The sequence below is a fragment of the Amblyraja radiata genome, chromosome 14 (assembly GCF_010909765.2).
Source record: "Amblyraja radiata isolate CabotCenter1 chromosome 14, sAmbRad1.1.pri, whole genome shotgun sequence".
NCBI lineage: Eukaryota > Metazoa > Chordata > Chondrichthyes > Rajiformes > Rajidae > Amblyraja > Amblyraja radiata.
In genome coordinates, this window is record NC_045969.1 from 17,023,438 (window position 1) to 17,049,981 (window position 26,544).

The 26,544-nt window shown below is 42.2% G+C and overlaps 1 protein-coding gene across 1 annotated transcript; it reads left to right on the forward strand.

Annotated features, from left to right (window-relative positions):
* Positions 1 to 1,667: 1,667 nt before the first annotated feature.
* Positions 1,668 to 26,250, forward strand: tomm70 (translocase of outer mitochondrial membrane 70). The gene is made up of 12 exons (XM_033032624.1): positions 1,668 to 1,937; positions 7,065 to 7,238; positions 8,798 to 8,924; positions 10,762 to 10,871; positions 12,139 to 12,293; positions 14,351 to 14,558; positions 15,570 to 15,704; positions 16,130 to 16,237; positions 17,382 to 17,498; positions 18,830 to 18,927; positions 20,954 to 21,076; positions 24,990 to 26,250. The coding sequence occupies exons 1-12, from the start codon at positions 1,716 to 1,718 to the stop codon at positions 25,141 to 25,143; spliced, it is 1,731 nt and encodes a 576-aa protein (XP_032888515.1). The 5' UTR covers positions 1,668 to 1,715; the 3' UTR covers positions 25,144 to 26,250.
* The last annotated feature ends 294 nt before the right edge of the window (positions 26,251 to 26,544 follow it).

The window sequence follows — 26,544 nt, forward strand, 5'->3', positions numbered from 1 at the left end:
TGTTATTCATCGGGTGGGGCGAGGAGAATAAAGTCTCGGAGGCGGGGCTGAGTCCACAAGCCGTGCTCATTGAGTCTGGAGCTGTGCAGAGGAGAACGACCAGCGAAGCGACCAGCGAAGCGACCAGAGCCCGCTGTGAGTCCCCATCGCACCCCCAACCCCTCCCCTTCTGGTCTCCCTCGCTGGCTCCTGCCCCTCTCCCCCGTAATACCGCACACTGCCCCATGGCTCTACCCTCGTCTTTTCTCCGAGCTCTGAACCCACCCCCTGCCCACACACACCTCGAGCACTCTCCCCCCCCCCCCCCCCCCCACGTGACTTTACTGCAGCTGCGGGAGGTTCTGGATGACTCTTCCCATCCCAGCCTGCACGGAGTCGGAGATGGCGCCGATGTCCCCAAACGGAAACTGGAGATTCCCAGCGGAGGAGAACGACCAGCATAGACACAAAATGCTGGAGTAACTCAGCGGGACAGGCAGCATCTCTGGAGAGAAGGAATGGGTGACGTTTCGGGTCGAGACCCTTCGTCATCCTGAGAGGCAGTGAGAGGGAGACATAGAGATATGGAATATAAACGACTGATCAAAGGGGACGATGATCACCCTCTCTCTCCGTCCCTCCCCATCCTAGTTCTCCGACAATTTTCACTGTCCTCCTGATTAACGTTTACTGATTGTATGCCTCGTTGTCACCTTCCCCTCTGCTAACAATATACAATTCTACATTTGTCTTGACCATCGTCCGCTTTGATCTGTCATTTTCACACTTGTCTTTCCATATCTCCAAATCTCCCTCTCCCCTAACTCTCAGCCAGAAGAAGGGTCTCGACCCAAAACATCACCCATTCCTTGTCTCCAATAATGAACTAAATGTTTGAATGTTGATAGCATGATAGCAAAAGGAATAGAAGTGTGAAAGTGCACACCACCAGATTCAGGGACAGTTTCTTCCCAGCTGTTATTGTGCAACTGAATCATCCTACCACAACCAGAGATCAGTGTTGAACTGTTTAAGAAGGAACTGCAGATGCTGGAAAATCGAAGGTACACAAAAATGCTGGAGAAACCCAGCTGGTGCAGCAGCATCTATGGAGCGAAGGAAATAGGTAATTCTTCAGACTGAGTCAGGGAAGAGGGAGATTTGGAGATATGGAAGGACTGAAGAAGGGTTTCGGCCCGAAACGTTGCCTATTTCCTTTGCTCCATAGATGCTGCTGCACCCGCTGAGTTTCTCCAGCATTTTTGTGTACCATCAGTGTTGAACTACTATCTACCTCATTGGTAACCCTCGGACTATCCTTGATCGGACTTTGCTGGCTTTACCTTGCACTAAACATTATTCCTTTATCATGTATCTATACACTGTATATGGTTCGATTGTAATCATGTCTTGTCTTTCTGCTGACTGGATAGCACACAACAAAAGCTTTTCACTGTACCTTGGTACATGTGACAATATACAAAACTGACTTTATTGAAGAAAGGTCTCGACCCGAAACGTCACCAATTCCTTCTCTCCAGAGATGCTGCTTGTCCCGCTGAGTAAGTTACTCCAGCATTATGTGTCTATCTTTGAATGTGAGAAATGATGGAGATATTTGATGAGACGTTACTTCGGTCCTCCAGGCGAGAGGTGGCGCTGCAGCTCGAGGTCTGGCCCCGGAAGCGTTTACCTTCTCCTTGACCCCCGTCTCCCTCCCTGCAGCGAGTGCACCGATGGCGGCCTCCAAGCCCGTGGACGCGCAGGCCGATACCGGCCTGTCCCGGTGGCAGCTGGCGCTCGCCATCGGCGCCCCCGTCCTGCTGGGGGCCGGTGCCATCTACCTCTGGAATAAGAGGTCGGTGGCGAAGCGGAGCGAGAGGAAAGCGCCAGAGGGCAGCTCCAGCCCCGTGCCGAAGGAGGGAGGCGATCGTGTGGAGAATCCGACGGACAGTCGGGTGAGGGGAGGGGGTGAGAGTGGGGGAGGGTGGGGGAGGGGGGGAGAGTGGGGGGGGGGGGGGGGTGAGGGCAGACCGTAGGGAGGAAAGGGGAGAGCAGGTAGGAAGGAGGAGAGTGGCTGAAAAAGATAGAAACAAGAGAAAACAGTAAGCTGCAGATGCTTAAAATCGCAACTGAAACAGAAAATGTTCAAGAAGGAACTGCAGATGCTGGAAAATGGAAGGTACACAGAAAATGGTACAGAAAATGCTGGATGTATTCAGCAGCTCAGTAGCGCCAGATAGACGCAGAGTAACCTTGTGTAAGAAGGAGGTGCAGATGCTGGAGTAGACTCAAAATGCTGGAGTAACTCAGCGGGACAGGCAGCATCTCTCGAGAGAAGGAATGGGTGACCTTTCTCTCCAGAGATGCTGCCTGTCCCGCTGAGTTACTCCAGCATTGTGTGTCTGTCTTTAGCAGAGTAACCATTGCAGGTTGACGACCTTTAACGAGATGAAAGGGGGCAGATTCTAGTAAAGATTTGTTAGTCTGCAAAGTTACCTCTCTGGGGACCCTGTCTGACCTGTTGTTACCAGCAATACCTGTTTTATTTCAGTAACAAGGGGGGAGTTGGTTCCAAACTAGGTCAGTTATTGGAGGATCAAGTGGAAGAGGAGTGATTGAATGAAAGTCATATAGTGTGGACATGACGTAGGCCTGAGTTGTAGGAATTATGCTTTTTCGGCTAACTATTGAAATAAAGCTATCTGCTCTAGATACCCCTTTTCTTTCGTTTATATTCCCCTATCAGCAGTGTAACTGCATTATGATCACTAGATTAACATTGCATTCGAATGACACCAGAATCAGATTATAATGCAAACTTGTCATGGCACTCGAAGAATTGTTAATACTTGCTCTGTACTCTGAATGTTAAAGTAAATAAACTCCCCTCTCTCCCCATAGCCTGATACACCTGTAATATTTAAAATATTCATGCATTTGATGCTTGAAAGCTCCAATCAATTCTGCTTCCACTGTGATTGTGGAATAAAACATAATGGTATCAGAAATAGAAGCATGAGTTGGCCACTCAGTTCCATGTGTCCGCTTGACCATTAAATAAGGTTGAGGCCGAATGCCACTTTCCTGCAGTGATTCCCATGGATCCAGAAGATTTAAAAATCTATAAATTTCCCCATGGTCTCCACTTGGGTAGAAAGTCTACCTTCTGAGTGAAGACATTTCTTCTTATCTGTGCTGAATGGCTAACCCTTAATTTCGACTCGGTGACTGCTTGTTCTAACATTCCAGCCAGGTGAACCAGTAAATAGACGATAGACATTAGGTGCAAGAGTAGGCCAATCGGCCATTCGAGCCAGCACCACCATTCAATGTGATCATGGCTGATCATCCCCAATCAGTAACCCGTTCCTGCCTTCTCCCCAAATCCCCTGACTCCGCTATCTTTAAGAGCCCTATCTAGCTTCTCTTAAAAGTATCCAGAGAACCGGCCTCCACCGCCCTCTGAGGCAGAGAATTCCACAGACTCACAACTCTCTGTGAGAAAAAGTGTTTCCTCGTCTCTGTTCTAAATGGCTTACTCCTTATTCTTGTAACTGTGGCCCCTGGTTCTGGACTCCCCCAACATCAATGGACAATAGGTGCAGGAGTCGGTCCTTCGGCCCTTCAAGCAGCATTGCCATTCAATGTGATCATGGCTGATCATCCCCAATCAGTACCCCGTTCCTGCCTTCTCCCTATATCCCCTGACTCCACTATCTTTAAGAGCCCTATCTAGCTCAGGAACATGCTTCCAGCATCTAGCGTGTCCAAACCCTTAATAATCTTATATGTTTCAATAAGATACCCTCTCATCCTTCTGAATTACAGAGTATATAAGCCCAGCCGCTCCATTCTCCGCATATGACAGTCCCGCCATCCCGGGATTTCCCTCAATAGCAAGAATGCCCTTCCTCAAATTAGGCGACCAAAACTGCACACAATACTCCAGGTGTGGTCTCAATAGGGCCCTAAACAACTGCAGAAAGACCTCTTTGATCTTATACTCAACTCACCTCTTTGCTCCTATACTCAACTCAAAGGAACAAACTGCTGGAGAAACTCAGCACGTTAGGCAGTATCTGTGGAGTGCGATGAATAATGAATGTTTATGGTCAAAACCCTGCCTGTAGATTCTGTCTATCTTGTCCAGTGCTTTCACACCTATATTCAGAACACCTTGCATGGTCATCAACATTTCTACAACTTCCATTACCTGGCCCTATCACTTCATCTTCAACATGGAGGTTCAGTCTCGATGCACTTCCATTCTCTTGCTTCGCCAGATGAAGCAGCAACTCTGCATTCACTCAATCAATCTCCAGAAGAATTCTGTATATTTAAATGAGATCACCGATCATTCTTTCAAACTCTGGAGATGCTGTAGATCCGGTCCATTTAATCCAATCCAGGGACCAAACCGGTGAACTTCCAGTGCATTCCCTCGGACAGGGAAACATGCCTACATTATTCCAGTTGCCCAACATAATTATGGCAAGATGTCTCTCAAGTCCAATCCTTGTGTCATGAAGACCAATACACGGTTTCATTTAAAGGCACAAAGTGCTGGAGTAACTCAGCAGGTCGGGCAGCATCTCTGGGAACATGAATGGGTGACTTTTTATGTTGGGACCCTTCGTCAGACTGTTTGATTTGTTGCCTGCTGCATTTTTCATGTTAACATAAGTGGTTTGATTGCAAAAACTTTTGGACCCTCAACCCAGTGTCCCAAGAATTCTTGAATTAGAAAAACCCCATAAAATATTGGAAACACCTGATATTCATGGAGCATCTGTGGAAAGATATTCAGATTGAAAACCCTGTGTCAGAGGTTGTTCAGTTTTTGGTCAATTATCTCTGAAATGTGCAACAAACATTGTGCTTGTGGCATTATTAGAACACACTTCATGACTTACAAGCATTATCAAACAGTGCCAAAACCCTTTATCGGGAGTTTATCACGCAGCATATCACAAGAAGAAAATACACCCGTTAATTAATTCATTTTGGCATTGGAAACGTATATGCTTGTAGAATGATGTAGAATAGAATGAATGAAGTTGAAATTCTGGTCACTTCACCATTGTTAACGCTATAGCTAATCTCTTTTTCAGATGACGTTTAGAGTCGAGTCCCTTCTTTGATTCAGAAGAAGGGTTCCTACCCAAAAAGTCATCTGTCCATTTCCCTCCAGAACTGCTACCTGACCCTCTGAGTTCCCCCAGCAGTCTGTTTTTGTTCAAGATTCCAGCATCTACCAGTCTCTTGTGTGTCTAATCATTTCATCCTGAATTGATTGTGACTTCCAAATGGGCAAGTTGATCTCAGTTATTTAAGAACATTTTGAAAAGAAAACAATTGTTTTACATTTGCACCATTCTCATGGAATGGCCTGAATCTTGCCTGAAGAAGTGTCTCAACCCACGTCACCAATTCCTTTTCTCCAGAGATGCTGCCTGACCCGCTGAGTTACTCCAGCATTTTGTGTCTGTTGTTTATATCATATTGTTTTCCTGTCATATGTGGTTTAGCAACAAAGTTCAATAACGAGTATTTTTCATTATATACCACAGAGCATTTCTGGTGGTATAACTAAGTACACAAAATGCATATATTAGATCAACTTGTCTTCCTTCTTTCCAATGATTTCTATGATATGAAATCTCAGTATTTTACATTATTAGAAAAATGTGTAATTACAGGAATATGTGACATATTGTGTTGAAGAGCCATAATGAATTAAGAATGTATGTGATGGCTGCAAATTCAGTTTTTCCACATTGCTGGGCTCTTCAGTTTCAGCTTCAGTGCTGAATAGCTGGAAACGGGACCATTAATACAAATTGCTGCAGGGAATCAGAGCCTAGAGCTATGAAGCTAATAGTCCATTTTCTCTTGGCACAAGTGAAAGGAAACAAAGTGATTGCATTCAGAAATAAAGATGAAGTAGAAATTATTACCAGTGATAAGAGGAAACAAAATTTGACTCACTACTGAAACTTCATTGTCTGTGTCCTAAGTCTTTGAGTTTTCAAGAATGTGAATGTTTAAGGAAAATATAGCAGAAGCTTTACAGTGCGTATTTAATAATATTTTATTTTAAATGCTTTTGAGCAATGGATTGGCACAATACCATTCGTTGAGAAGTATTGTGCAACATGTCCAGGGAATTGCATACCAGTCAGCTTAATATCATTGGTAAGATAAATTGAAATTCTCACTGAAGAAGAGAATGGAAGAACATCTGGAAACAGGAAATGTAATAAGAACTAAGAGTGGAATGGAAAAGCTTTGGATTGGTAAAGTGGATTGAATTTTGCTTGACCTACCTTATTGATTTTTTTCCCGAGGCAGCAGGGAAAAGATAATGGCAGTGTAATAATACAACTTATCTAAAAAGCCTTCAATAAAGGTCAAAGAGGGCAGAGTCAGGGACAAATAGGTGAATGGGTTGTTAGTTTGCAAGTCGCAGAATGGATTGAGGGGGGAAAAGTAAGTACTAAATGTCTTTTATTTTTTGCATAGTATTTTTCTATTTGGAGAATTTATGTATGTTTTTTTTGTGTATTCTGAGTTGCTATGCCTGTGATGCTGCTGCAAGAAGAAGGGTCAACCTGAAATGTCAACTGTCCATTTCCCTCCACAGATATTGCCTGACCCACTGAGTTCTTAAAATTATGTAGACACAAGGATCTGCAGATAGTATCTGCAATATGGTAGCATTTGAGAGACTTTTACGTAGGCATGTAGATGTGCAGGGAATGGACACGATTACTTTATAGTAACCAGGATATCCAATGTAATAGTAACCAGGAATTTTGATGGGGGGGGGGGGGGAGATTCAGTGGTTACTTTTTTGCCATGAGTGTAGAGAATACAGAATTCATTATAACAAGGAGTGATTGACGTCAGGGAAGGCTGGGCAATTAATGAAGGAGAAGGCAATATGCAGGCTCTCAGATTTAGATGAAGGAATAAAGAGGAGGTTCAAATCTAATAGATTGGTCAAGCTTGTTGTTATACCACATTTTTTTTTCTGTTTATGTGTCAGTGCCATATTACTAAATATAATTTTACCTCCTTAGAGTGTGTTGGACCGGGCGCAAGCCGCAAAGAATAAAGGAAACAAATATTTTAAAGCTGGAAAATATGAACAAGCTATTCAATGTTATACTGAGGCAATAAGCCTATGCCCTTTGGAACAGAAGCAAGACCTTTCAACATTTTACCAGAATCGGGCTGCAGCATTTGAACAGCAGGTATGTAATACTTTACGCTAATTAAAACTGAGTTACCTAAATGTTAGCTTCAAGATAATGCAACAGTGGAATCTTAAATTGGAGAGTAAATTGCCAACATAACCAAGTCAACTCCATCCAGATGATTACAGAAAATGCAAGGATATACATGTCACCAAAGAATGAAATACTAGTAGAAAAAGCCTGAGGCATAACTTAATTGAGGTCTTTAAAATTATGAAAAGTTTTAATAGATTAGTTACAGCGGAAATGTTTCCACATGTGCAGAAGAACATAATTGATATAAAATGGTCAGTGAAAAATCCAGTGTGGAAGTCAGAAGGAACATTTTCACCAAGGAGTGGTGAAGATATGGAATGCATACCACAGACGATGATTGAATGGTATAGCATAGATTAATTTAATTACTTGGGAGAAAGGAGTAGAGAATTAACTGATGGATTTAGATAAAGAAATGCAGGACATAAATTGGGGCATAAATTCTGATGTGGTTTAGTTGGTCTGAAGGTATTTTTGTGTGAAATATATATGTGTTTGTGAGTCGGCTGAAGATGGGTCCAACCATTTCCAACTGCCTCATCAACTACCTTTCTTGAATCGTAATGTCAGAAGTTGGGATATTCGCTGATAATGGTACAATGTTAAGCTCCATTCACGACGACTCATAGTGAACCGAATCATCCAAATGCAGCAAGTTATGGAAATCCCAGCAAGTAACTTGCGACCTACCTCAGCCTGTCCACCATCCCCTGCGCTCATTGGCCTGTGATGGAATAATCTCCATTTGTCAGGGTGAGTGCAGCATCAAAAACATCCAAGAAGCTCAACATTGTAGGACATGGCAGCCCACTTGATTAAACAGTGTTCGGTTAAATGATTCGCCGATAGACTCCACCTTGAAGGAGCGGGAGGAGGAGACGGCAGTGGTGATGGATGGGGGAGCGGACTAAGCGGCGGCCGACAGGCAGAAGCGGCAGCTGGTGAGAGGGAGGGAGCCCCACTTTGAGTGCGTCCTATCAGTGGCCTGAAGAAAGTGCAGCTGGCCAGGGGCTACAACATGAGCCGCAACAACAACTGTTGTCAACTGGACACGTGCGGCACTGGTGAAGAAATGCTCGCTGGCGCAGATCAGGAAAATCGGGGATTACTTTTAAGGTGAAATGACACAAAGTGCTGGAGTAACTCAGCAAACTGAACCAGTCTGAAGAAGGGTCCCGCCCGACCTGAAACGTCACCTGTCCATGTTCACATATGCTGTCTGACCTGCAGAGTTACTCTAGCACTTTGTGTCCTTTTGTGTATTAACCAGCATCTGCAGTTCTTTATTTCTACTACATACAATGATAATCCCTTACTTTGTTACAGCGGACAATCGCCAATAACGGACTCCACTTCTCACCCCCCACCCCAATGTTTTGTTACAATGGGAATTTACTGCATATGAGACCCTGTGTACAGTTAGACAAATTAATATTGATGTCATCACCCTGCAGTCTGGTCAGTGATCCTGGAACAAATTCAAAATTTTCTTTTAACAATGCAACTAATTTGTATTGCAGCTAAAATGGAAAGAAGTTGTGCAGGACTGCTCCAAGGCTATAGAACTCAACCCCAAGTACATAAAGGCACTATACCGGCGAGCAAAGGCTTATGAGAAACTAGATAATAAGAAGGAGTGCTTGGAAGGTTTGTATTCTGTTTTTGCCTCCAACTGATATTTTCTTCAACACAACCATCAGTTTCCTTCACATCAATCTGGTGAGCAGTTTTCCAGGGTTCGGTCTTTCAATAACCATTGTTTATGATTTTCCAAAAAGAAAGCTAGGTAGCGAAAATCATTTTTTGACTTCAAACAATTTTACATCTGAATTGGGTTAACCAAAGTGCAGATCTCAGAAACAAGCCCTTAATAGCAATGAATTTTAGATGATACTAGACCAAGGGAGACCCTTGGGTCCCGTTCCCTCAATACGCTCCTTTTACCCCCATCTGCCGCCCTATCCACTCACGCATAGCCCCCAACTCGCAGACGCGGCTCGGGAGGGAGGGGGCAGGGGCCGGAGCAGAGTGGGGGCAGGGGAAGAGGGAGGGCAGAGGCAGAGAGAGGGCAGAGGCAGAGAGAGGGCAGAAGCAGTGGGGGCAGAGAGGGAGCGGGGGCAGAGTTTGAGGGGTGGCGTGGCGCCACGGGAGGGCTGGTTCCTGAATGGGATGGCAGCAAGCAGAGAGCGTCGTGCAAAGGATTGCGCGATAGGCCGCCGCAGTCTTCAGCTATGAACAAGGGGAGGATGGAGGGTGACGTCACTCGCAGCGCGAGCACACGGCAGACATTGTGACGTCATCAGCGAAAAGCAGGCTTTTTGATTTCCAAGTTTTATCGGATTTGTGAACATCTTCATTAATAACTCAAGAAATAAAGCACCAAATTTCATAGAAGGCGATTTCGGACTCCAGGGGGTAAATCTCTACCCGAATATGTAAAGATTTTACCGTTAGTGCGTCATTTATTTGAGAAGATGAGACAACACAAACAAATAAACACACACACACACACACTTTATAGTTATAAGGGATCTAGCAATCAATATACATCTTTAAATGTGTTGAACAAATGTGTTTAAGCAAATTGTATATCCAGACTGGATACGTGCAACCATGAAACGTGTTCATGGTCTTGCCAAAATTGTTTCCAGGGTGAAGGAAACAATTTGCATAGGTGAAAGATCTGAAAACTTATTGTTTTTGGATTTCTATGTGCTCTTCATGGGAGAAAAGAAAAGTCATTTTGAAATTGTAGTGAAAATTCTTTAGAGTCATTGATTTATTTTTTCTTCAAGAACGTGTACAGAATAATTTATTCACCAGTTTTGCAGCAGAGTAGAATGATACAATCAGTGGTGCCTTGCAACATTTACAACACATCTTCCTATTATTTGAAGGGATGAATGTGTTCGGAACCTTTACTTAAAACAAAAACCTGCATTGATGACCCAGCTATTATACCAGACACAATAAGTAGTCCTAGACTACTCCCTGCAAACCAGGCGTGGCATTTTTCTTTCAGCTTCAGGAATGCAAATTATGATTAATTCGCCAATTTGTTAATTATCTTAAAATCAGCACAAATGATACAACATTTCAAATAAAAAAGTTAACTCATTTTTTCTTTAAACTAATTAACTAATAGCATTATTTGAGTCTGAAGTAGGGGCCCGACCCAAAATATCTCTTACGCATGTCTTCCACAGATGATGCCTGACCCACTGAGTTACTCCAACGCTTTGTGTTTTGCTCAAGGTTCCAGAATCTGCGGGTCTTTTTTTCTAGTCCCCTGCATTATTTGTCCTGTTTACTTTTTTATTTATTGTTTTTGTACCTTTCGATGCCGAATTTGAAAGAAAAACCAAGCTGGTTAGAGCAATGCCAGGAAAGTTAGTTTATTTTTAAAAAAAAGATTTGAACCATTGCTGGATAAATTTCAAAGTGTTCTTGTTGGAAATATAATTATAGTCTTTACATTTTACAGATGTTACCGCTGTTTGTATCCTGGAAGGATTCCAAAACCAACAAAGTATGCTGCTTGCTGACAAAGTCCTTAAGCTACTTGGAAAGGAGAAAGCTAAAGAAAAATATAAGGTTGGTAGCTGAAGGGCTATAGATACTTGTTAGAAATGTTGGCTTGAATTTTTTTTCCCAGTGCAATAATACAATCTGTGTGTCCCATCTGCCAGAACGCATAAAACAAGTGCACAATGGTTTTATTTTGGGTGAACTTCTTTACTGTCTATTACTACTTGTTCAGAGAATTCAGCTTGCAGACTGTTGAAATGTTTTAACCAGGTTAATCATAGTTACCAAACAATGAAAGGGGAAACTCGATAAAAGTAGTACCATGGAAAATGGTAATGCAGCTGCATGGATAGTATTGCTGGGAGGGTAAGGAAGTAGGCAAAGGAGTGGATGTCAAAGGTACGTTCCATAACTGGACAAGAAAGGAGAAGCTATTCAAAGCAGTGTGATATTTAGAAGGTAATGTCTGATATGCAGTGGTGGCTATGCTGCAGAGGACGACCAAGGAAACATTAGAGAAGTTAGTATGTTTAAAGGCAGCACACCCTGGAGTTGCCTTGAATGACTGTTGTGATTTTTACTGATCTTAGACCCAGTAAACGTTAGAAGTGTTGAAATGTTGCTTTTTAAAAAAAGGGGGAGGAAAAATCATCAAAAGAAATTGGAGCAGGAGTAAATCGTGTGGCCTTGCAAGTCTATTTTGTCATTTAGTGGGATCGTGACCAATCAAATATTTGGCCTCGACCACACTTTTTTGCTTGATATTTGTCATCCCTTGATTCAAAAATATGTCTACACCAGCGTTGGGTGACAATAGCCATGGCCCTCTGGGGTAAAGAATGACAAAGATTCACAATCCTCACACCATGCCGCAAGTAAAATTTCCCAACCAAGGCAGGGGAGGTGGGGTATGGGCAGGGAAGGGGGGTATGGGTTGGGGAGGGGGGTGGTGGTTGTGGAGGAGCGTGGTAGCAGGGGAGGGGGTGTGTGGGCAAGGGAGGGGGTGTGTAGGCGAGGGATGAGGAGTGTGGGCGAGGGAGGGGGTGTGGGCGAGGGATGGGGGTTGTGATGGGGGGTGGAATCTTAGGCTCCCTTGGAACGAGAACATTAAAATTCGACTGATTATGTTTAGGAGGTATGCAGGCCATTTATTTAGCATTTGAGTCAAAAAGCAATGTAAAACAACTTGGTATTTGATAACACCGTTCAAAAAGAAAATTATTTTGTGGCTACCTGGGTATTTTACTGTAGTTGAGTTTATGGGATGCTTCCAGTTGAAGTGTTTTGCACTCCATGGATTTTATAATTTTATTGTTTTTCCCCTCCATTATAGAATCGAGAACCTCTGATGCCCTCCCCACAGTTCATCAAGTCATATTTTAATTCGTTCACTGATGATATCATCTCACAGCCTTTGCTAAAAGGTGAAAAGCCTGATGAAGACAAAGACAAAGAGGGTGAAGCTGCTGATGTCACGAGAACAGGAAGGTGATTGTATATTAATGTATATTTTTGCAAGCTAACGGATACATTTTTGAATAATATGGTGTGATTCACATCAGAAAAGTCCTATTTTTTAGTTACATGATCGCTATTGAATTAATGTGTTGCACCCGGGACAAGAAATTTAGACACCTCCTCCTACTTATCCTTGGACCATGACCCCACAGACGAGCACCAGGCCTTAATATCATACACCATTACTGACTTCACCACTTCCGGCTCTCTGCCCCCTAAAGCCTCCAACCTTATCGTTCCCCAGCCCCGCACGGCCCGATTTTATCTTCTCCCCAAAATCCACAAACTGAACTGTCCTGGCAGACCCATTGTTTCTGCTTGTTCATGCTCTGCTGAATTAATTTCCACATACATCGACTCCATCCTATCTCCCTTGGTCCAATCCATCCCTGCCGACGTCCAAGACACCTCACATGCTCTTCGTCTCTTCAATGACTTCGTTTTCCAGCCCCCCCACTCCCTCATCTTTACTATGGATGTCCAGTCACTCTACACCTCCATCCCCCACCAGGAGGGTCTTAAAGCCCTCCGTTTCTTCTTTGACCGCAGAACCAGACAATTTCCGTCCACCAATATTCTCCTCCGCCTAGCAGAGCTGGTCCTTACCCTCAACAACTTCTCCTTTGACTCCTCCCATTTCCTCGAGATGCAAGGCATAGCTATGGACACTCGCCTGCCTCTTTGTAGGGTACGTCGAACAATCCTTGTTCCAGGCACTGGAACCTATCCCCGAACTCCACCTCCGCTACATTGACGACTGGATTGGTGCCACCTCCTCTACCCATGCAGAACTCACTGACTTCAGCAACTTCACCACTAATTGCCATCCTGCACTCAAATTCACGTGGACCATCTCCGACATCTCCCTACCGTTTCTAGATCTCACCGTCTCTATCACAGTAAACAGACTATTGACTGACATCTACTGCAAACCTACTGTCTCCCATAGCTATCTTGACTACACTTCTTCCCACCCTTCTTCTTGTAAAGACTCTATCCCCTACTCCCAATTCCTCCATCTACGCCGCATCTGCGCCCAGGACGAGGTTTTTCATACCAGGGAATTGGAGATGTCTTAATTCTGTAGGGAACGGGGGTTCCACTCTGCCATTATAGATGAGGCTCTCCACGATATCCCACAACTCCGCTCTCATTATCCCTCCCCCCTCTCGTAACAAGGACAGAGTCCCCCTTGTCCTCGTCTTCCACCCCATCAGCCGTCGTATACAATATATAATCCTCCAACATTTTCGCCACCTCCAAAGGGATCCCACTACTGGTCATATCTTCCCATTTCCGCCCCTTTCTGATTTCCTCAGAGATCGTTCCCTCGTTCCTTCCCACCCAAATCACCCCATCCCCGGGTACTTTCCCCTGCAGGAGATACACCACCTGTCCCAAAACCCCCCCCTTTAACTCCATCCAAGGACCCAAATATTCTTTCCAGGTGAGGCAGAGGTTCACTTGCACCTCCTCCAACCTCATCTACTGCATCCGCTGTTCGAGGTGTCAACTTCTTTACATCGGCGAGACCAAGCGCATGCTCGGCAATCGTTTCGTTGAACACTTCCGCTCAGTCCGTCATAACTAAGTTGATCTCCCAGTTGCCCAGCACCCCAACTCCCCCTCCCATTCCCATTCTGACCTTTCTGCCCTGGGCCTCCTCCATTGTCAGAGTGAGGCCCAGAGCAAATTGGAGGAGCAGCACCTCATATTTCGCTTGGGTAGTTTACACCCCAGCGGTATGACCATTGACCTTAAGAGCAGTTCAACAATATTTGCTGTAGTTTGACCTTTAAACTCTTTGCGTTGTCACAATGGCGAGAAGATTGACTCCATGCAGGCTTTGACTTGTTCCTGGCAAACTTGGGAAAAGTTTGCAACAGATGAAATCCAGCCAGGTAAATGCTGCAGCTCTGTGAACAATTCGCAATTGTGTTAGCTCATTGTGGCTGATAAATGGATCGGGCAGAAAATATGCCTCTTATAGTACTACTTAGTTATGGTAACATTTTTGTATTTTTCAGATCTGGCTACCAGAAGGCAAAACAGTACATGGAGGAAGAGAACTATGATAAAATTATTAGTGAATGCACAAAAGAGATAGAGACAAAAGGAAAATATATGGCAGAAGCCTTGTTGCTTCGGGCTACCTTCTACCTGCTAATAGGCAATGCAGCAGCCGCTCAACCTGACCTTGATATGGTTGTTAGTATGGAAGATGCAAATGTGAAAGTAAGAGCTTCATCCAAAATATAATTGTAGAAGTAAGAATGTTATCCCTTTGGATTAAAAAAAAAAAAGACACTGATCAATTTTTAGTTAAATAATTTCTTTAATTATCTGTTATCTTTAAAACAAAGCCTTTATATAATATCCAATGAACTTTTATGTTGGTGTGTCCAATGTCACCCAAGAGTCAAGGGTGTTTAATGTACCGAAGAAGAACAATTAAATTCTTGCAACAGAAGGAATTCATAAGTTTTTGACCACTGCAACAATTGTGGCAGTAAAGAATAATTTACTTAAAATTAACCCTATGTTTTAGGATAATAGAGGGAAAAAACATAATTTCCTTGTAATAGCTTTTTATTATATCACGGGGTTTCAAAGTGAATCCACTGTTTTAAAATGAAATCGTAACAGCAATTAATTTCTGTCAGTAAGTGAGACTTGCGTCGTTGACAAGTTGTCAGTTGGCTTGTTTTGGAGATGCTTGAGGGAAATAAGCTAGAACATACAGAAAGCACTTTTCTCTAAGAACTTTATATTTTAGGTCTCTATTTAATTATGCACTGAAGCCTCTATTTAATAGAGCACTTCCTCAATACTGCACGATGTCTTCCTGAAGGTTGTGCTTGAGGAAATGTGACTTTAGCTTAACCTGTTCACTGCCAAGGTTTTTTTTTTCCACTTGTATACTCTGACCCGAGTATACTTGGGGGTGGCACTGAGCAGGTTAATGTCTTGAGTTAGGTGCGCATGTGGCCACCAAACCAAGCTGACGCTAATAAAATTGCTAATGTGTTCTTATTTGAAGAAAAATAAAATATTTATAATTAATATAATATTCACTTGACGGTTTTAAAACAATAGGCTTAATTAACTTTTTTCAGTTGCTGAAACACAATTACTCCTAATCCTATGTAAATGCTGAGTGGCAAAGCATGCAACCAACATATATAAAAATTATGTGCAAGAAGGGGATTTTTAATGTAACATTCTGCAATTTGTATTATCCTTCAGCTGCGTGCTAATGCATTGATCAAGCGTGGAAGCATGTACATGCAGCAGCAACAGTCGCAGCTGTCCACGCAAGATTTCAACATGGCTGCTGATATTGATCCTCAAAATGCTGACGTTTATCATCATCGAGGACAGGTAGGGAGCTAGGTTTGTTTGAACCATTATGAGCCAATTGTGTCCCCTTCTTTGGAGCTAAAATAACCAGTAGATTTCGGATTGAGAGTGGACTAATCATGCAGCTTAATGAACTTAAATTTCTTTTTTTGTTTTCAATGTTGGTGACAGAGAAAGTGCTGCATTTATTATCCATCCCTATTAATTGTGGTTGCTTTGGAGATGCCTGACGGAAATAAAGTCAAACATGAGGAGATGACATAGCTGATAATCCTGTTTTCCAAGTTGACAGTTTTGTGCCTCAAGAATTAATGGCAGATTAACTTGCATCTTCACACATTTTGTGTTCTTTACTTGGTATGCTGTTGGAGTAATAGGTTTTGGGGTTTTGGAGTATGGTTTTCCTATTTTTGCATCATTTTGATACGTGGTAATTTTGCTTGTAGTTGAAGATCTTACTTGATCACGTGGAGGAAGCTGTTGATGATTTTGATGAGTGCATTAGACTTCGTCCAGACTCTGCTCTAGCACAGGCACAGAAGTGCTTTGCTTTGGTAAGCAGTCTATTGCTAATTCTGTTCAGTAATGTCAAGCAATACATTGTAGCTGTTTATTGAATATTAACTGAGTAAGGATCAATAATAATAAACCGTAAATAGTACTTGACTGAATGGGATTTTACTTGCTAAAAACATGGTGAGCCCCGCCTTTAGCTTTGCTTTAGTTTGCTTTTCAACATTTAACACCCCTGGTGTTATTTGAAAGGGTCGGTTTACACAGGACACTGGTGAAATCCAGATCAGCCTCACCACAACATCTATTCATCCTCTGCAATTGTCACTATTTTCAAGTACTTGCCTCAGAAACACCAAGATGTATCACGTTTTCCTTCTGTAAAACCAATGCTACTCGACCTCAATCTTATATGCCTCTGCTTCCATGATAACCACCTTGGTTAGTTCGGTAGTGTGAAACCTGGATATGTTGTTACCTAATAACTTTTCATATCATAGCTGGATTCTTATCAATGTATTTGGATCCAACCTCCTTTGTGCACTCATACGAACTGTCTTTACCATTGCCCGTGCCTCTTTCCCGATGTACTGTAAAGGTTTATGACTTCCAGTCTATTTTTTATTACTTGCCCGCTATCTTGTTCTCCACCCATCTTCCATTCTCTGCACTGATGTCCCAGATGACTATTTGCCCCCTCGCTCCCGTACTCTTCTACCTTCCCTCTTGTTCTCATTCCATACATAAGCTGAATGCACAAATTTTAATTTATGGCGCACAAGGTCCTGCCAAAAGAAAATCCTTGGTTTGTGATTTGTTTCAAAGCAAAGGAAAATGATATAGAACTAATCCTGTAACACAATTGCAACATCAATACAAGTTAATTAACTTGGGAATTATATTCATTGCACTCCTGAGTGAGAGAAGCTGGATATCGTTTAACTCATTGTAATCCCTAAAATCAAATGTAGAAAGTTGATGGGGGAAATCACTGAGTGATTCTATTATGCAATATGAAAGAACTGAAACTATTGTATTCACCAATGAAAAGATCATGATTAATATTGGTAATTGATTCATTTCTATGAATAGCAACAGAAAATATATGAAATATATAGTTAAAAGTGTTCTTAAATGTGTCATCGTCGTATACTGGCTGAATGACATTTACCGCCTTTTTTCCAGTATCGCCAAGCCTACACTGGAAGCAATCCTTTGCAGATCCAGGTGGCTGTAAAAGGTTTTGAAGATGTTATTAAAAAATTTCCCAAGTGCGCAGAAGGTTATGCATTATATGCACAGGTAAGCCTTTGACATACATTAATAGTTATGAAGATAGTTATTTTATGTACTTCAATTTAACATAGTAAAGCATGGTGCTGGAAGATGCAAAATGTTAATGTCCCAACAAAATTCTCAAAACTGTTCATTTAAACATAGCACAAATTTAATTTTGTATAAATGTATGATTTTCATTACCACTTTGAGGTTACCATGTTTTGATTCTGAAAAGACCAAAATATATGGACATTTAATATTCTTTTACTGTTCGGTATATCCTTGTAGTTTACCAAACTCTTATTAAATCATGTCAAAATTATCTTGTTCCAGGGCTAGTGCTCTGGTCTGCAGTATCTTAACCCAATGTGTTGGAAGGAACTGCAGATGCTGGTTTACACTGTAGACACAAAACGCTAGAGTAACTCACAAGGTCAGGCAGGATCTCTGAAGAAAAGGAATAGGTGACGTTTTGGGTCAAAGCCTGAAGAAGGGTCGAGACACAAATCGTCACCTATTCCTTTTCTCCACAGATGCTGCCTGGCCCGCTGAGTTACTTTATCATTTTGTGTCTACCTCAATAATTCAATACAAAATAATAAAGATATCATTGTGTACTGGCTGTTCCGCAGACTAGCTTGCTTTGTGTTACCGATATGTTATTTATACCCATGATCTCCAATATTTGCAACTTTTCATTTGCGTTTTACACTTTTACTTCCAGGAGTCTGAGCAAAACAGATCTTTCACAACCTTGGAGCCGTTTAAAATAACTTTACTTAAAATATAATTATAATGACTATGATTGGAGTTTCACATTCCTTTGTAAACAGCTTGATGGAGCTATCTCATTTATCTCAATAATAATCTTATAGAGATCAGTTTTTTCATACCACCTTTGATTTGCTAATACTAAATTAATGATAGTTACTTTTAGGGTTTATGAGTCAAGCCAGTGGCGCTCTCCAAATATGCATTCTGTATGTTGCACTAACAGTCCAGACAATTTCACAAATTATCTAGACTTAGAAAGCTGTCTGAAAGAAATTAAACTGAGGGCCTATCTCTTAAATGTAAGTAAGGACCCTATTATACTACTTGAAGGATGGGACATTTCTTTGGTATACCTACTAATCAATGCTACAATTCCCAAAATACAATTTTTTATCATTTATTTCATATCTCCCAAGATATTTTATTTGGGAATTTAAAAATGTTAGCTATGTCCTAAACATGTGGAAGATGTTGGGTTAATTTTAATTCACTGGTATTCTGAACATTAATCTATGCAGTCTTGTATTTGGACATTTATTAGATAAAAATGCAATATTTGATTAAAAAAATATTTGTTCTAGGCTTTAACTGACCAGCAACATTTTAGTAACGCAGACGAAATGTACGATAAATGCATTGAACTGGAACCAGACAATGCAACAACGTATGTTCACAAAGGGTAAGTCTTCTGTGATTTATAAGAATTTAAATAGCCAGGTCATTTCAGCTTTTTCATTTAACAAATCAAGAGTTGCATGTTGTGCTGGAGCACCGTTCAACTGAGAGTATTCCTGTCCTCAAACACAATCTATGCATACGCATTCTGGGTCGAGATCATTACATAAAATTAGTAAGAATGTGGGTCCTCTCCCTGCCTTAGGAACGCTTTGACTAATGGCTGAGTCTTTGTGCTGACTCTGTTCATAATTACGGTGATTACGGAGAGTCGGTATGTCGAGGAGGACTCTCTCGAACTTCTACTGATGCATAGTGGAGAGCATGCTGATCGGTTGCATCGTGGCTTGGTTCGGCAACTTGTGCGCCCAGGAGCGGAAAAAAATGCAAAAAGTTGTAAACACTGCCCAGTCCATCATCGGCCCTGACCTCCCTACCATCGAGGGGATCTACCACAGTCGCTGCCACAAAAAGGCTGGCAGCATCATCAAGGACCCACACCATCCTGGCCATACACTCATCTCTCTGCTGCCTTCAGGTCGGAGGTACAGGAGCCTGAAATCTGCAACAACCAGGTTCAGGAATGGCTCTTCCTCACAGCCATCAGACTATTAAACTCAACTCAAACAAAAATCTGAGCTTTAATTAGCCTATTGCACTATAAAACTCTGATCTTGGATATTTACTTATTTGTTTGTTTACTTGAGTCTTTTTCTTTGATTCACATCTCCTCGAAAACCCGACGTGCTAATTGGTGAAATTTTTACATATTCCGGTAGAGATTTACCTCATGATCTCGAAAATCACCTCATCTGAAATTTTGATTCATTATTTCTCGTTTTTCTTTTCCTAAAATTGTTCACTAATCTGAGATATTTTTTAAAATCTAACGAGCTGAAGCGAGCTGATGACGTCACAATGGCTCTGCTCCTCGCGGCCAGCTGCGCAGAATTTTCAACGCGCAGACTGCTGGTCGCTGTTTTCCATGAGCTGCGAGTTGCGTGGCCTAGCCGCCCCACCACCCCCAGGGCTCTGGATTGAAAACGCTAAACACATGCTCAAGTCGTGCTGCATGCTCCGCTGGGCTCCTTGAAGTTCTACACATGGCGGCGGTGGTCGTTATCGCTGCGCGGGGAAAATTGGCCGTGGCTGCCGTCACAGGGGATGACCTCCTCTCCGTCTCCCCCGCCCAATCGTGTGTCACGCTGGTGGGTGGGCTTCCCCTCACGGAAGCCACAATCGGCCAGCCCTCCACTGCTTTTGACATTCCTCCGATCGCTCCGGGCCTCGCTCGGGCCCGGCGCCTGGTGGGGAAGCTGCTACCCCCAGCGAGCTGCCGCCCCGCTCCCCTCCTCTCTCTCTCTCCCCCCATCTCTCTCTCTCTCTCTCTCTCTCTCTCTCTCCCCCCTCCTCTCTCTCTCCCCCCCTCTCCCTCCCCCTCTCTCCCTCCCTCTCTCTCTCCCCCCTCCTCTCTCTCTCTCCCCCCTCCTCTCTCTCTCTCTCCCCCCCTTCTCTATCTCTCCCCCTCTATCACTCTCGCTCTCTCCCCTTCTCTCTCTCTCTCTCCCCCTCTCTCTCTCTCTCTCTCTCTCTCTCCCCCCTCTCTCTCTCTCTCTCCCTCTTCTCTCCCCTCCTCCTCCCCCTCCCTCCCTCCCCCCCCCCCTCTTTCCCTCCCCCCCCCCCCCCCCTCTCCCCCCTCTCCTCTCTCTCCCCCCCTCCTCTCTCTCTCCCCCCCCTCCTCTCTCTCTCCCCCCCTCCTCTCTCTCTCTCTCCCCCTCTCCCTCCCTCTCCGCCCGTGTGCTTGTGTGAGATGCCGCATGCCCATCCGCGCGTTGAGGGGACGGGACCCAACAGGTCCTCCTTGGTCTAGTTACTTTTGAATATTCTCCGTTTTTTTCATACTGGTTTTTTTAAAGATTTAGACCGAGTGTTGTCTTGTATTGAAGGAAGTCACTGTGCCCTATTGCTTCATCTTTGTTTATTGTAAATACTTTGTATAAAATTATTCAAATACATTTACTTCATTTTAGCTTGCTTCAGCTGCAGTGGAAGCAGGATTTGGATAAAGGCTTGGAACTAATCAGCAAAGCCATCGAGATCGACAATAAATGTGATTTTGCATACGAGACCATGGGTACTATTGAAGTCCAGAGGTAATTCACTTGATTTAAATTTGTTTTCCAAAAAAGATTCTAGCTTGGAAATGCATATTGGATATTGGATTGTGTCGATTACTCAAGTTCTAGATTGACACAATATGTTTATTTCAGTGTTGGAGCAACAGCAGCAGTTATCAAAAAGCAGCAGTTGAATTGATTGAGTCAGTCTATTTCAGCATTGGAGCACTAACAGGAGAATTCAGAAGGCAGCAGTTGGATTGGTTGAGTGATCAAAGTTGGCTAATTGAATTGCCAATAGTTTACTCCTGGTGCCACGTGCTAGTGAGGGAAGGAGCAGGTAAATAGGACAGATGAATGTGTGGCTCAGGAGCTGGTGCACAGGGCAGGAAGTTGGAATTTTGGACCATTGGAATCTCTACTGGGGCAGAAGTGACCTGTACAAGAGGAATGCATTACACCTGAGCTGAAGGGGAACCAATATCCTGGCAGGCAGGTTCGCTCGTGCTACACAGATGGGTTTAAACTAGATTGTCTGGGGGAGTGGGATCCAATGTAGGACTGAAGCAGGTGAGAGGCCGGAAGTCGGTATGGAAGGTGGTGAAGGAAAGTTCAGTGGACAGAATAGTCAGGAGCACAGCCACAACTTCCTGTGGGTTATAACTATCAACCATTTTATGCGCAGCTCATTGGTTCAAAATATACAAGAATTGCTGCTTTCATAAAAGAAAAAAATGTCCTTGTGTTATATGTGACATTTATTGACCATTTCTTGTTAGTTTAATACTTCCATGAGCTGCTGCAGTTTTTACGTTAATAGCAATTCTGTGGCTATAATGAAGAATTTTGGTACAACATTGAATAAAAGTTATTTATAAACATTATTAGATTGTTTGTGACAAGAATCAATTTGATGATCCCTTGTCTTTATTGTTGTGGTCCCAATCAGCAAAGGCATTGTAGGAGTGAATTTCTGCAGTGCATTTTATAAATTTAAAACCTGTAGCCATAATATGGAGTTGAGTATATTGACTTCAGTAAAAGGGGCATTAGCTAAATTGTATTATTAAATTATGCTGGTGCAGCTGTACATATCCATTGGACAGTTGAGCACTTAATTACACTCACGCATTGTGTTGTGGCATAGGAGAGGGACAACATGCAGGTGTGGTACTGTTGAAGGGGAAAGCTAGAAAAGTTAGAATTTTTCTCGGTGAAATTATAATTTTTGCTTTCCATTAGATTTGGTCGCCTGCCATGGGACTTATCCTATTATAAGTTATGTCCCATCAGTTAACTTTATTTGGTAAAGTGCTGGGTAATTGTGACCTGGAATCTAAAAGTAACTTTAAAAATGCATCATATTTATCCATATTCATTGTTGAACAACACTCAGCAGTTCTCCGCAGAGTACTTTAAGTTATACAGCATAGAAATGAACCGCTGGGCACAAAGTTTAAATGTTTGCCCATCTGCAATATTAAATCCATGTCATTCCATGCATTATCTATTCAAGTGCAAATCTAAATGTCTCTTGAATGTAGTGATTGTATTGATTCCCTCACCACCTTTCAAGGTTTCGTCAGTTTATTTCACATTAAGGTACAGTGAAATTTGAATTACCATACAGCCATACTAAAAACAAGCAACAAGACACACAACTACATAAAAGTTAACATAAACATCCACCACAGCAGATTCCCCATGTTCCTCATTGTGATGGAAGCCAATAAGGTCCAATCTCCTTCCTCTTTATTCTTCCGCGGTCGGGTCAATCGAACCATCCGCAGTCGCGATGATCAAAGCTCCCGCAGCTGGCGGTCGAAGCACCGCTTTGGGGCGATCGAAGTTCCGCGTTGGGGCGGTCGAAACTCCTAGGGTTTGGAGTCCCCGATGTCTGTCTCTGACCAGAGACCGCGGGCTCCACTATGTTAAAGTCCCGCAGTTGAAGCCCCAAAGACGACCCCCGACAGGGATTGCGAACTCCGTGATGGTAAGTCCACAGGCTCCCGCAATGGAGCTCCCGGTCGATCTCCAGCAAAGGCCGCCAACTCCTCGATGTTATGCTGCAGTGCAGATGGCGATGTGATACTGAAAAAAATCGCATCTCAGTTGAGGTAAGACATTGGAAAAAGTTTCCCCCAACACCCCCCCCCCCCTCCCCATCCCCCACATAAAACAAACTAAAGAACACTAAAAATCATACATTTAACACATTTAAAACAGACACAAAGAAGGAAAGGACAGACTGTTGGCAAGGCAGCCATTGCTGGCGCCACTTGGTGGTTTACCTCTGGCAAGAAGTTCCAGATATCAACCAGTCACTGTATAATAAAAAACTTTTCTGTCAAATCCCTCCTTCCTCTCACTGCAAACTTGTGCCCTCTATTTTTTGATCCCATGGGGGGAAAAGATTCTAACTATCTACTCTATCATGTCTCTTATTTTAAATTCCTCTATCAGATCATCCCTTGGCCTTCTTTGCTGTAGGGAAAACAAGCCGGCAAACAAAAATAATCCACTCCCTCACTTCCTTCCAAAAACTGTCCGGGGGGGGAGGAATAATCTTATTGGCAACTTTTTATTGTATGCTTATCTATCCATTGCGTTTTGGGGGACATGTTATTGCAATTTCAGAAACATAGAGAGAAATGTCACAGGAGCAGGCTGTCGAATCATCAAGTTCTCATTGGCCATCCTGTCATTTTATCTTAATCTTACCCTAATGCATTTTATTCTGTGACCTTTTAAAAGTATCCTTTAAAAGTATGTTGTGATATACAGACAAATAAATAAACAAAATCATCAAAATTGTGATTTTCATATTGTCTACTGTTTGACGGCAAAAGGCAAAGGTAAGTTTGCAATCCTGTTGGCATTGTTAAATTTTGCCTGTTTTGATTGTGCAAGGATACATCAAATATTTAAGGCTGATTCTGGTGGTCATATTTAAAAGATTGCGCATGCAGTATATAGTGTCCAACTTGAATTGGTAGTTTTGATACTCCCTGCATTCATCAATAACTAATTCTATGATTAGCCATGATCATATTGAATGGCTCGAAGGGCCGAATGGCCTACGCCTGCACCTATTGTCTATCGTCTATTCTCTCCTCATTCCTCATTAGTTGCCCATACTGTATTCTCAACAGTGTGTGAATCTCTTAGCACCAACTTGTTAATGATAAAAGGACACAAAGTGCTGGAGTAACTCAGTGGGTTCAGCAGTATCTCTGGAGACCATGGATAGGTTTTGGGTCGGGACTGATTCTTTGTCTCCTTATTACTACTTGTTCTCCTTGTTAATGATAATAGTTCCATATATGTTGAGAGTAGGATACAAAGCTATTATTCGTCCTATTTTTGGCTATATAATTTTACATTTGTATTTCCTTGTTCCGAACCTAGTGTCTCTTGCTTTTAATGATCAATAATTCATCATCATCATCAATTAATTAATATATTACCTCATATTATTCATTGAAAGTGAGTTCAGGTCTATAAGTCTGTCTATAACTTAGTGCCCTGTAATCATGGAAGTAGGGCAAAGATTCCTGGCTGGGATTCCTCATCTGTATGAAAAGTCAAATGTCTAAGTTTCATATGGTCTTTATGTAGGAGTACCTCAGGAAGTTGTATATCATTTCTAAATTTAAAAAAAAAAAGAACAGAAAACGAAGGAAATACACAGCAAGTCAGGCTGCATGTGTGGAAAGAGAAATAGTGCTTGAGGCTGAAGAGCCTTCAATACTCCAGAGTCTTCAATCTGAAGCATTAACTAATTTCTCCTCACAGACTTTGCCTGACCTGTTGCATATCACCAACATTTTCTGTTGTAGATTTCTCAGCATCTGCAGATTGTCAATCTATGTTTTGTTCTTAGATTGCCAATTTTATTTTGCCTCTTCGAATTTTCACTCTGCGTTTCTTTTTTCACATCTATTTACAGAGGAAATCTGACAAAGGCTATCGAAATGTTCAACAAGGCCATCAACCTGGCCAAGTCAGAAATGGAGATGGGCCATCTTTATTCCCTTTGTGATGCTGCATATGCACAGACAGAAGTTGCTAAAAAATATGGATTGAAGCCCCCAACACTGTGATTTTAAAGAAATTACAGCACGATTCCCATTCTTCTGTTAAGCCTCTGAGTCATTTTCCAAACTGCTGAATGCCACCGTGATGTTTGTGATATTTGGTAATGTCTTCTGTATAGGTGCGTCAGCGGTTGATGATGAATGTGTGCAAAGTAAATTGCACTCGAGCTGGCCTATAAACTGGCACCAAGCAAAATATTTGTTTTACACAATCAGGCCACACAAACATCCTATAATAATTTTCATGATATTTTTTTTTAAAAGGAGACTTATGTACAGTACATGTTTGGAGCTCCCCTTTAAAAAGTATGTTGTGATATACAGACAAATAAATAAATAAAATCATCAAAATTGTGATTTTCATATTGTCTACCGTTTGAAGGCAATGGGCAAAAGTAAGTTTGCAATCCTGTTGGTGTTGTTAAATCTTTCCTTTTTGACTGCATCAAATATCTAAGGCTGATTCTGGTGGTCATATTTAAAAGATTGAGCATGCAGTATATAGTGTCCAACTTGAATTGGTAGTTTTGATACTGCCTGCATTCATCAATAACTAATTCAGTTATAATATGCTGAAAAAGCCTTTTACAAAATGTCCATTTAAAAACATATGTTCATATGTTGTACAACAAACCCCTTATTAAATTGATGTGTCCAGTGATAGGTTACTGAGTAATAATATACGGTTTGGGGTCTTTTTAGTGGGTAAATATGCCCATGTGGAATTATTTCCTATATTTTGCAGTTTGTTTTTCTGTTGACACATGACCCAAATCTTTTCCAGTGGGTATGCTATTATCGCTAGCCAGCTAGTTTGGCCTTGAAACAGAAGCTTTTAAATTTCCATTTTAATGTATATTTACTTGCAGGTGTCACAGGGTGAATTAGATTTTGATCTTGCTAAAGGTGCTTCCTGTCTGGTCCAACCCATTTTCTTCGGAAAAGATTCCCAATGGAAGCATGTGCTCCGCAGTAAAAGCATTCCGTGTTACCAAGAATCAAATGGCTGTTATGTATGTTGGAAACTGCACTGGAAAAGTTATTGAACTAAGTTTTTTTGTAAATGAAATACAGTGTAAAATTACCCAATAAATATTAAATTCGGAATGAAAATGGTTAGTGTGAGCAATCTTCAAAGTAAAAAAGCAACAGTAAGCTTAATGCCACTACAATGATCTAATTTGGTTTAGTGTAAAGATACAGTGGAAACAGGTCCTTCGGCCCACCAATTCTGCTCCGACCAGCGATCCCCATTCATTAACTTGATCCTACACACTAGAGACATAGAAAATAGGTGCAGGAGGAGGCCTTTCTGTGGAATTCTCTGCCTCAGAGGGCGGTGGAGGCAGGTTTTCTGGATGCTTTCAAGAGAGAGCTAGATAGGGCTTAAAAATAGCAGAGTCATGG